This window comes from Medicago truncatula, chromosome 1 (genome assembly GCF_003473485.1).
Source record: "Medicago truncatula cultivar Jemalong A17 chromosome 1, MtrunA17r5.0-ANR, whole genome shotgun sequence".
NCBI classification, from domain to species: domain Eukaryota; kingdom Viridiplantae; phylum Streptophyta; class Magnoliopsida; order Fabales; family Fabaceae; genus Medicago; species Medicago truncatula.
In genome coordinates, this window is record NC_053042.1 from 48,913,296 (window position 1) to 48,925,128 (window position 11,833).

Here is an 11,833-nt window from a genome sequence, read left to right on the forward strand (position 1 = left end):
TTGGCCTGCTTACAAGACAAGCGTCCATTTTTATTTTTATTTTAAATTAGGAACTTATCACTTAATTACCAGGAAAATTACTACCACTAATTTAAGTAGTATGTTTTACTAAAGTATTGTGATTCTGACTAAATCCTTTTTATGCATAATATTCGTTCAAGAGTTGGAACCCCAGACACTTCACATATTCATTTTATAAAGTTAATTATAGCCATTAAATTATCTGATAAAAAAAAATATAAGATTCATTCAGTCTCCTAAAAGATTTCATTATCCCAAAATATTACTAACATAAGAAGATAAGATCCTAAATAACAAAGAAACTACATCATATTAACAAACTAAAATTGGAATTTACACTAATTCCTTGTCTTAATATCCTAACAGACCCTATGCTCTTATAAGATGAGTTTTTTTTTTTTTTTAATCAAAATTTGACAAAGGAATTTTTTATTAATAATAGTGATCACTAACCACTAAATTTACAACTCTTGAAGAAAAATATGATTCAAACATATGACATTTAGCATATAATAAAACATATTAACAACGATGTAACTTATTACTGTAGATTGAAAAAAGTTGTTAAACACGTGAAACTTCAAAAATCACTTCGGATTAATTAACAAAGTAATGAATTTAAAATTAGTATATAAATACTTCCTCCGTCTCAAATTGTATGACGTTTTGGTTATTTCACACGTATTAAGAAATGTAATTAATATTGTGTGGGGAAGAGAAATTATGAGTTGTTTTACAAAATTATCCTTAATAAATGGTATGGAAAAGATAAATGAAATAATTGAAATAAGAGAGAGTAATTAATAGTTAAGGATATAATAGGAAAAGTAACATTAATATTTCATTGAGATTATAAAACGACATAATTTAAGACAAATTTTTTTTCCAAAGCGACATACAGTTTGGAACGAAGGGAGTAGCTTTTAGTTTTTGTTACATTGTGAATATAAAGAAATTTACATTGTCATTGATGTGTCTAGCTTAAAAAATATTTATCGTTAAAGTCAATTTTTTTATAAAATATTTATCGTTAAAGTCAATTTTTTTATAATCTAACGGTTATGATTGATAATGTAAAAATTATTTACATGGCGAAGTAAAATAAATTAAATAATTTTCTTCAAAAAAAAAGAATTAAATCATTGTTTATGGTCCTAAAATCTACAGTTTTTAATTAAAAAATTCTAATTTTTAGACTGAAAAAATCCTAATTTTGATTTCATAAGTAATGAAAAAGGTAATAGTTCTTTTTTTTACTAAAAATGGTGGTACTAGTTAGCATTTAAGTTGCTTCCTTCAAAAAAAAAAAAGCATTTAAGTTGCTCTTATGTGAATGTGCACTATCATTAAAAAGTTATGCTATAAAAAATAAAACTTTTTTTGAACAAACAAAAATGAAACATATATATTAACAAACCGAAAACTCTCCGTAGTACAAGGTGTACTAAGGAGAGTCCAAAAAATTACAGATATACAAAGTTCAACAAAAACTTAGGCCAGACCCAAACAATCCAAAGCCTTGACCACCACAGATCATAACCGAAAACAAAAACGATATTACTAGCTTTTAGCCAACACAAAGAGTGTCGCTTCACTTTATCCAACAACTGATCAATAGAACTACTTATATTAGTAAACAACCTTTGATTCCGATCATTCCAAATGATCCACGCATAAAGTAACCAAACAAGCTGCAAAAGAGAGCGTCGAGCCCGCACCCCTCCTGCTGAATGAGTAAACTGAAAGAAGTGCTCTGAAACCAATAAGGGATCTGGACCTGAGACACCAAGCCAAGACCGAACCCGAGACCACAAACAACCATAATAATCACAAGAGATGAATAAATGCTGAGAAGACTTCAAAGCGTCGCACCCTAACAAATAGCCCGCAACAGTGGCTGGAAGGATACCACGATGCACCAAATTTTGCCTTAAAGGCAAACGGTTCTTCAGCAACCTCCAAGCAAAAATAGAGACCTTAAGCGGAACATGGTTGTGCCAAACCAAAGCATCAGCACCATCCACCTGAGGGCTATCCTGAGAAGTCAACAAATGATAGGCACTCCTGACTGTATAACCTGCAGAATGATCCAGTGCCCATCTCCATGTATCTTTCTCATTAGACTGCAAAGAAACATGACGAAGTAAAATAATACACTCCCCCATCATCTCCTCCTCCCACACCCACAACCTCCGCCTCCATCTCCAACCCTCTCCCCCAACGCCCCACCCACTAGAGAACATATGCGCAATCGAACAAGACTTATCTAAAGTAATGTCAAAAAGGCGCCTGAAACGCACACAAAACAGGACATCACCAACCCACACATCACGCCAAAATAAAGTATATACACCGTCCCCCACCATATAAGACATTCCCTCCTGAAACCAACCACCACCAGAAACCTCCACCCTATCCCAAATGTTAGCGATTTCTCGCCACCACGCATAACCACTCCGGCCCCCAACCTCCAACCTCCCATCCTCCTCATCATATCTCGCCACCAAAATCCTATACCATAAACTACTCCTCTCTATCAACAGCCGCCAACACCATTTACCTAACAATGCAATATTAAACTCCCTCAACCTCTGCACCCCCAAACCTCCAAACTTCCGCCGCGAACAAATAGTGGTCCAACTAACCCAAGAGAGTTTCCTATGCACCTCACAACCCCCCCAAAAAATTTTAGAAAAAATAGAATCAAGGGAAGAAATTATACCTGACGGAGCCTTGAAGAAGGAAAGAGCATAGACAGGAAGAGAGGTCAAGACAGACTTAAGGAGAACCAACCGGCCACCAAACGATAACCGACTATTGAAACCTGACAGTCTCGATTTAATGCTACGCATAAGAGGTTCCCAAAAAATCAATCGACACGGATCACCACCAATAGAGAGACCCAAATACACAAACAACACTTTCCCCACTCGAAAATGGAGGACAGGGGCAACCTCATTCAACCAGGAATCAGAGACATTGACGCCCACCAACATGCTTTTATAAGGGCGAGAACACTAAGGTAAGAACTTCCCTAAAAAAAAAATATACTGAGGTAAGAACAAAGAACAACTAGAGAAGATTAATGGAGATTGCAACGTATTTTTTTTTGTTACATTGCAACGTAAATTGCTAGAGTGTGTTGTATTGATTTTTTTAATTTTTTTTTTAATTTATCTATTAGTATAAACATTTGTAAAACTGTTTGAAACATTATAATAAAACACTTGTATAAAGACCGGTAAACAAATTATTTTAGGGGAAACACTTAGTTAATTTTTTTTTATACACTTAGTTAAATTGTTGTAACCAAAAAACACTTAGTTAAATTGTTTATCCAAATAAAATTAGCGCAAATTGATTAAAAAAAGAAGAGAAAAAAAATCAATCAAACGAAAAATATTATGACGGGCAAAACCAAAACTTATAATCCCCGTTAACTTAGTTCAGTTGGTAGGGATATTGCATATTATATGCAGGGGTCGAGGTTCAAACCCCAAACATCTTTTTAAAAAAGCATGCTAATATTATCAAACAAGAACCAAACCCAATAACAAATCAAAGTTTTATTATTTTTGTCACAAAAAAAAAACAAATCAAAGTTAAAAAAAAAAATCAGACACCAAACTAACACGTAATTTTGCTTTAAGCTCTGCAACGCACTCTTATGGTTTTATTTTTTTTTGAAAGAAACGCACTCTTATTGTTTTTTGAGGAGTGATATTTGAACAACCATTTCATACAACTTTTGGTGATAACTTTTTTTTTTTCTCTCTTTTCATTGGTTAAAAACAATGGAGATAGAAAAAGGAAGAGAGAGAATAAAAGGATAATGTGAGTATGAGAGAGAAAGTTGTCAAAAAGTGGTTGTACAAATATCATTTCTCTTGTTTTTTTTTTTTTGTTGTTGAAAGAAGCCAACTCTTATGGTTTCTTCAACGGTATCAAAACGCACAACCTTCTGTCACAAAAATTAGATATGTTTTTATAGATTTTTTGCTCTAAAGAGTTTGATGATAAAACTACACACAATTTGTGAAGTGTGAAAATTGCAGGTTTAAATCCGCTCTTAAGCAAATTAAACGTGTCTCAAGACTTTTACCACAGGAGATGTAAATTGTAGTTATCAGATTAGGGGATGTATTGGATTAAGATTCTATGGGATTTTAAAAGACTTTTTAATTATGAAAAAATATTGTGGTATTCAATAAAGACTTTTTGCAACTTAAAAAAAATCTTGTTGTATTCAATCAAAACTCTTTGTCATTTTAAAAAGTCTTGAGGTATTCAATCAAGACTTTTCATCACTTAAAAAAAATCTCGTGGTATTCAAAATTATTTAAATTTCGAAGGATGTTTAATAAATTGGATTTTGTGAGATTTTGTAGTGTAATTTTAACAAGAAAAAATCTTTTATAAAAAGATGAGATTTTTTGAGATTGTTTTTCTTTTAAAAGTTATTATCTGTTTCTTCTCCCCTCCCCCTCCCCATTCTCTCCTTTCTCTCTGTTTCTCTCTCTCTCTCTCTCTCTCTCTCTCTCTATCTCTCTCTCATCTCTCATCCCCCCTCTCTCCCTCTCTCTATCTCATAAAAAAATAAAAAATTGTATTGAGAATATTATGATAGAGAGTATGTTGTAATCAATGTTCCGCAAATCGAGTGTTAACTCTCCGAGATTATCGAGTTTACGTTTTTAGGTACAAAAATTGTGTTAACTCTGAGGTAAACTCGGTTTCTGGTAAAATCGGAAGGTTTGACGAGTTTGACTGAGTTAACACTCGGTAAACTCGTGTAACCTTGACCGATTTGTAAGGGCTGACACAATATATTTTTTTGAAAGATTTGTAAGTGCTGACATAATTTTAAATATGTACAATTGAATTTTGTGGAAATAACATTTTTAACAAATAAAAAATGTGTATTGAGAATAATGTGTTTGAGTGTTTTTTAGTCCCTTAAAATCTTATAAAATCCATAAAATTCTTAAAATTTTAAAATCAATAGTAAAAGAATTTTTTATTGATTTTATTTTTCTTTATTCAAACGCTAGAATTTATTTGTTCGTTATTTTTATCATTCACGCTTGTAAGTTTGTTCTTTTTTCCCTAAAATTTACTGAATCCTTTGAAATTTTAAAATCCCATAAAATCCTTTGAAATCCTTGAAAGTCAGTGTGATAAATCATCTTGAGTGTATAATGTATTTTACATAAAAAGTCTTTTAAAATCTCATAAAATCAATATAATCTCATATAGTCTTTTAAAATCTTAAAAACTTTTTTTATTAAAATAATCTTTTAAAATCCTAATCCAATACACCTCCTAAGTTTATTCTTGGAAGATATAATGTATGGATTACCCGAGTCAGGGACAGCCGTATGTATTGCACATTGAGAGTCTTGTGATATTACTTAACTAAAAAATTATCTTTGTAATATCATATATACATAGTAACATGTTATAGATATGCATAGTCATCAATATATAAAGTTAGTGTAGATGAGAAAACTTGTCGTATAATTATTAATATATTTGTTTTGGGACTTAATTATATATTAGATGTGGTAACTACAGTCGTTGAAAACGTTTTCTCTACAATAAATATTATTAAGAATTGAACACGAAATCAGAAGAGAAATGAATGATTAAATTATTGCTTATTTAACTATATATAGAGAGGTTTTTAATAAAATTGAAAATGAGAAAACTAATTTTAAGATATAAAAGTTGCAGACAACAATTATGATGTCTTTCTTTCTTTAAAAAAAATTATGATGTCTGTTTTAAAAAGAAAAATGTACATTTAATGCTATAAAATTTATATACTCTGCCCTTACAACTCAAAATTTTTGAATCCGTCCTTGAGTCTCGTAAGTACAACTTTTTTTTTTTTTTTTTTTTGACGGAAAGAAGCTTATAGCTTTTCATTATTAATTAAAGTATGAATACAATGTGGAATATTAAGATGATAATGGAAACTAGCATGATTTAGTGCTTCCCTAGCTAGATTATGAGCAGCACTATTGGCTTGTCTCCTAATGAACTTCACATCAGAGTTCGCTAAATCAGTCATTAAAAGATGTCTACAATCGTGTATTATGGCCATGAAATCTGAGACACCATCCCCCTTATAGATATTCTCTACCACCACTTTTGAGTCTGTTTCAAAATCCATATTTACTAAATTTAGGTCTTTCGCCCATCGCATAGCATGTAGGAGTCCTATAGCTTCTCCCATTTCCACATCAAGTAAAGGTGTGAAACACTCAGTACGGCTTATAACATGATTTCCATTTGCATCTCGAATGCAAGCTCCAAAGCCTACTCTATGGAGAGAAGCAGAAAAGGCAGCATCAACATTGCACTTGAATCTCCCAACACTTGGTTTTGACCACTTACTTATGTCGAAATGCGGGTTTGCTGGTGAGCTACGAATCCTTGTCTCTTGCGCGGCCTTCCAACTATTTAGGAAAGCCACCGCTCGGTCACCAATCTCCTCTGTTGTTTCTACGATATTATTCCACACTTTATTGTTCCTGTGTCTCCATAAGCTCCAAAGGGTAACCGCAAAAATCTGCTGATGAGCGATGTCTAGCTGTTGGAGTAAAGAAAAAATTATATCAGCACAAAAGGCGTTATGAGACCAAATCTGCTGAATTGAAGGCCAAAAACCCAGTCGCTGCCAACACCCAACACTCTTACTACACGCAAAAAACAGATGTTTCCCATCTTCCTCATGATTGTTGCATATGGCACAAGTTGGGGGGCACTGAACTCCTTTTGAGATCAACCGCATACGAGTTGGTAAGCAATTTCGACATACACGCCACAAAAAATTCTTAATCTTCGGTGGGAGTTTAAGGTTCCAAATTATATTCCATTTCCCTGGAACCCTATGCTGGAGCAGAACATCGTTTCTATTGATAATCTCTCGATATGCGCTGCGTACCGAGTACAAGCCATTCTTTTCAAATCTCCAAGTTGCTTTATCTACTTGAACTGATTGTAAAAGGGGAGTTTGTAGAATCTGATTCGATGTTTCAGCATTAAACACATACCGGATAAAATTCTCATTCCACTCCTTTGTGTTTGGCTTGAAAAGATGACCAACAGTAAGAGCATCCCACATGATCTGCACTTCTGTAACAGGCTGAAGACAAAGCGGATCTTTTAACCACGGTTGATTCCACACTGAGATGGTTTCTCCCGTTCCAATACTCCACTTTAAACCATGCTTAAGATAATCTCTAACAGACCACAAGCTTCTCCAGACATAACTTGGGTTGTGTCCTATAGAAGCACTAAAATAGTCACTATGCGGAAAATATTTAGCTTTGAGTAATTTAGTGATCAAAGAATCCGGGTTGCTTATCAACTTCCAGGCCTGCTTTCCGATCATGGCCAAATTAAAAGCTCGGAGACTTTTGAAACCCATACCTCCAAAAGTTTTAGGAACAGAGAGGCGTTCCCAAGATAACCAATGCATGCCTCGTGAATTTGCAGAGTTGTGACCCCACCAGAAGGCGTTAAGCATCTTCTCAATTTCACCAATGAAAGTGCTCGGTAGAAGGAAAATGCTCATGACGTATGAGGGTATAGATTGCAGTACAGATTTGATAAGAATCTCCCTCCCTGCTTGCGATAAACACCTGCTGCTCCAAGAGTTAATTCTATTCCAGATCCGATCTTTAACAAATTTGAAGGTTGCTTTTTTGCTCCTTCCTATCATTGATGGAAGACCGAGATACTTTCCTGTTCCCAAAACTTGCTTCACCCCGAGAGTTGTTGCGATACGATTCTGGCACTCTGTGGGAGTGTTCCTACTGCAATACATTTCTGATTTTTGCAAATTGATCGCTTGACCGGAAGCAGCTTCATAAGTAGTTAGAATATTCTTCATTACCGATGCTTCCTGTTCAGAAGCTCTGAAAAAGAGGAAACAATCATCTGCAAAAAGAAGGTGTGAAATAGCTGGAGCACTTGTGCAAATACGAGTACCCGTAATGACACCTCGTCTCTCAGCATCCCTAATGAGAGCAGATAATCCTTCAGCACAGAGAATGAAAAGATAAGGTGATAGCGGGTCACCTTGCCGAATACCACGACCCGGAATGAGAGGTCCAACTTGTACACCATTGACCAAAACTGTGTAATCGACGGTCTCAACACAAAGCATAATCCATCGAATCCACTTCTCTGAAAATCTCATCTGAATCATTATATCACGGAGATACTCCCAATCTAATCTGTCATAAGCTTTGCTGATGTCTAACTTGAGAGCAACATCACCTTGGGACCCTTTAGTTTTTGCCTTCATGTAATGAATTAATTCAATAGCCACAAGTGCGTTATCAAGGATTGATCTTCCTGGAACAAAAGCAGACTGAGATGTAGATATGCATTTGTCAAGGACATTTTTGAGTCTGTTAGCAAGGACTTTAGCCACCATCTTGTAGACTACATTACATAAAGCAATGGGTCGCCAATCTTTCATGGTTGTCTGAGCATCACCCTTTGGGATTAAAGCAATGTTTGTAGAGTTCAAATGTGGAGGGAACACACCATTTTCAAGCCATTCACATCCTGCTTTGTGAATTTCGCTGCCACACATGTTCCAAAAATTTTGATAGAAGCCGGGATTAAACCCATCTGGTCCTGGGCATTTGTCCGCTTGCATAGAGAACGCCGCAGTTTTGAATTCTTCCAGTGTAAATGCCGCAGTTAAGAAACAATTATCATCATCAGAGATGGAAGTAGCTACTTTGGAAATTACATCTGCACGAGTGCTTGAGAGTTTAGTGAACAAATGCGAGAAATAATTACGGGCAATATTTTGTAGTTCATCCTCTTTTCGACAAACGGTGCCATTTGAATTTTCGAGGTGTTCAATGCGGTTCACTTTTCTGCGTGAGGTAGCTGCTGCATGGAAGAACTTGGTATTTAAATCCCCTTCTTTATACCAAAATGTTTTTGCCCTTTGCTTCCAAAAAAGATCATCCTGTACAAGTAGCTTGTCCAACTTATTTTTGAGAGAATTAAAATAGCTGACATTTGCCGCTGTCACATGAGTTCGAAGCTTTTCTATTTTCTTTTGAACTTTACTGATGTCACGGCGAAAATTGTTGTTATTACGACTCCAATCAGTCAGGTCTTCAGCGCAATAACTCAATTTTTGCGTGATACCTTCTTCAGGATAGAGCTTCCAACGTTGCTGCACTTGTTGTTTAAAATCAGGTTCAGCAAGCCACGCATTTTCAAACTTAAAGCGATGTGGATTTCTGTTGACAGCAGTAACCGGTTTGCACGTGAGCCACAATGGGTAATGATCAGAAGATGTCGTCGAAAGGCATTCAACACCTGCGTTTGGGAACATGTTACACCAATCAGAATTTACAAGTGCTCTGTCTAACTTCTCTTCAACAGCTCTGGCGGTGCCGAGGCTTTTGAACCAAGTGAAGGCGTAACCAGTCATGTGTAAGTCAAACAGACCCGCGTCCAATACTGCTTGCCTGAAACCACGGATCAGCCAAGGCGCTCTCTCTGACCTACCTTTCTTCTCTTCAGATGACAGAATGTCGTTGAAATCTCCAATAACACACCATGGTAAAGAAGAAGTTCTTGCTAAATTCTTTAAGAAAGCCCAAGATTCTTTTCTTCTTCCATTTTCCGGCATCCCGTAAAAACCAGTCAATCGCCATTTCCCGATCAACAAATCGTCCACTTCAACATCAATGTGATTTTGAGAGAAATTTGTAATAGTACAGTTAGCAGAATTTTTCCAAAGAAAAGCCAAACCTCCTCCCCTACCAATTCTATCAACCGTAAAGCAAGAATCAAAAGACAGAATATACTTCAATTCTTCAATTTTATTTAAAGCTGCCATTGTTTCAGACAGAAAAATTCCTTCCGGTTTGTATGTTCGGACCAGGTACTTAAGAGTGGGAACTGTACTCGGGCTGCCCAGGCCCCGACAGTTCCATACGATAAAACTCATTTTCCTTGGCGGGCCTGGTGACCAGGCTCCGCCATTACATTATCGCTTTCAAACAGACAATTATCTCTCATTACAATTTCCTCACTATCTATTGCTAGAGAGCCTATGTTTGTCTGAACAGTATCAACATCAGAGACTTCCATTTCAGCACCTGAATCATCCACCCGGCTTCGCTTCAGCTGTTTTAAACCATCATCTTTTGTGCTTAATTTGAGTGGCAGCGCAGTAGTCATCCTTAGCTGCCCCATAGGTTGAGAGTTAATTAAGCTGGCAGGAAACTGAGTATTTTGTTGTTGCAGAAGAACAAGAGTTTCCATATTTTGTATTGGGTTCTTCTGTCTTGCTTCCTGCACCAACCTTGCAATTCTGGCTTCATCCCCTTCCTGTTCAGCATGCACTTCAGAAGATTCTCCTGTTTCTGCTAATTGAAGTATGTTTGGGCCTGGTGCAGCAGCTGCGACTTCCACGACTGGCCAAGCATTGAAATCTGCACTAAAAGGGTCAAAAGTAAACCATTCATTGCTGTTGTTTTGTGCCCCAATGTATTTTGCAAATATCAGCTCCTTTGTGACAGGGTTTCTACCAATCTTGACTTTTCCGACTCGACTATGGATCTTACTGCAAGCTGGGCACTCCCCACCTTTCTGCCTCTGTGCACCTGTCTCTTGTCTTCGCAGCCAAGGGTTTGTGAACACTCCTCCTTCTTGAGGACCTTGAAATTCAGCTTTAAGACTTGGTCCCCACTTCTTTGGTCCTTCAATAAATCCTGCTTTAAACCTTTTAGGGCAAAAAGCATCAGTGTGGCCTAGCAATCCACAAATGTAGCAGAAATTGCCAAGGTTTTCGTACTTAAAAACCACGGTCACTGGATCAGCACCTTCCCTTTCAAATTCCAAACACTGCTTCAGCGGTCCATTGACATTCATGGTAACTCTAAGGCGCATGTATTTACGCCATGTACCATAATTGTTGTTAAAATCATATTTCAGCAATTTTCCAACATGGTTTCCCAAGAGATGACCCATTGATTCAGTCATAAATCCAAATGGGAGGTTATGAGCTTGAATCCATATGTCCATCATGTCAATAGGCATAGTAAGTGGATTTTCACCAAATTCGAGCTTGCGTAGCAGCATAGGGTAATTGTCAAAATGCCAGGGTCCCGTGTGTAAGACTCTTTCCATATCTCCCTGATCGAAGAACTGGAAAAGGAATCTGTTATTCTCAGTTAAGGTTGCATCCATTTTTTTGTCAGGCTGCCAGAGATGTGCAAGTCTGTTTCGGGTAGCATGGAATCGGATAGGTTTGTTACTAAGCCATCTCCCAACCAGACAGCAGTCATGTAAATCAGTGTTGGTTTGGCTTTGTTCAGGCTGAGAGTGAGCATTGGATTCATTGTGGGAGGTATTTGGTGACATGTTTGTGGTGACAGAACTTGTGATCAGGATAAAGAGGATAATTAAAAGTCTATAGTTGTAAGGCATATGATAGTGATTGATCCTCTTCTGAGTGTTGCTATTTAAACATGTAAGGAAGAGCTTGATTTGCTGATTTTTTGAGTGGATCATAAAAGCTAATTCCTTATTCTTCCATGATTGAATATAAATTAAAAATAATAACTGAGAATTGATCAGTGAAATGTCAACCCCGTTTTTATTTTTAATTTCTATTAAGAGTGCAATGTTGAGATAGGAAGTACAATTAAGTCTGTCAGTACAAGTACCTTGCAAAGAGTGCAATGTTTTGAATAATAAAAGATTGCAGAGACATTTGATACATTAGGCATAGATTTATAATTTTTCATTTTTCAACGCGGAT

At 36.2% G+C, this 11,833-nt stretch overlaps 1 protein-coding gene across 1 annotated transcript; it reads right to left on the minus strand.

Annotated features, from left to right (window-relative positions):
- Positions 1–1,484: 1,484 nt before the first annotated feature.
- On the minus strand, positions 1,485–9,904 carry LOC120579339 (uncharacterized). Its single transcript, XM_039831302.1, has 2 exons — positions 6,001–9,904; positions 1,485–2,554 (listed from the first exon to the last, which is right to left on the minus strand). The coding sequence occupies exons 1-2, from the start codon at positions 9,902–9,904 to the stop codon at positions 1,485–1,487; spliced, it is 4,974 nt and encodes a 1,657-aa protein (XP_039687236.1).
- Positions 9,905–11,833: the final 1,929 nt, after the last annotated feature.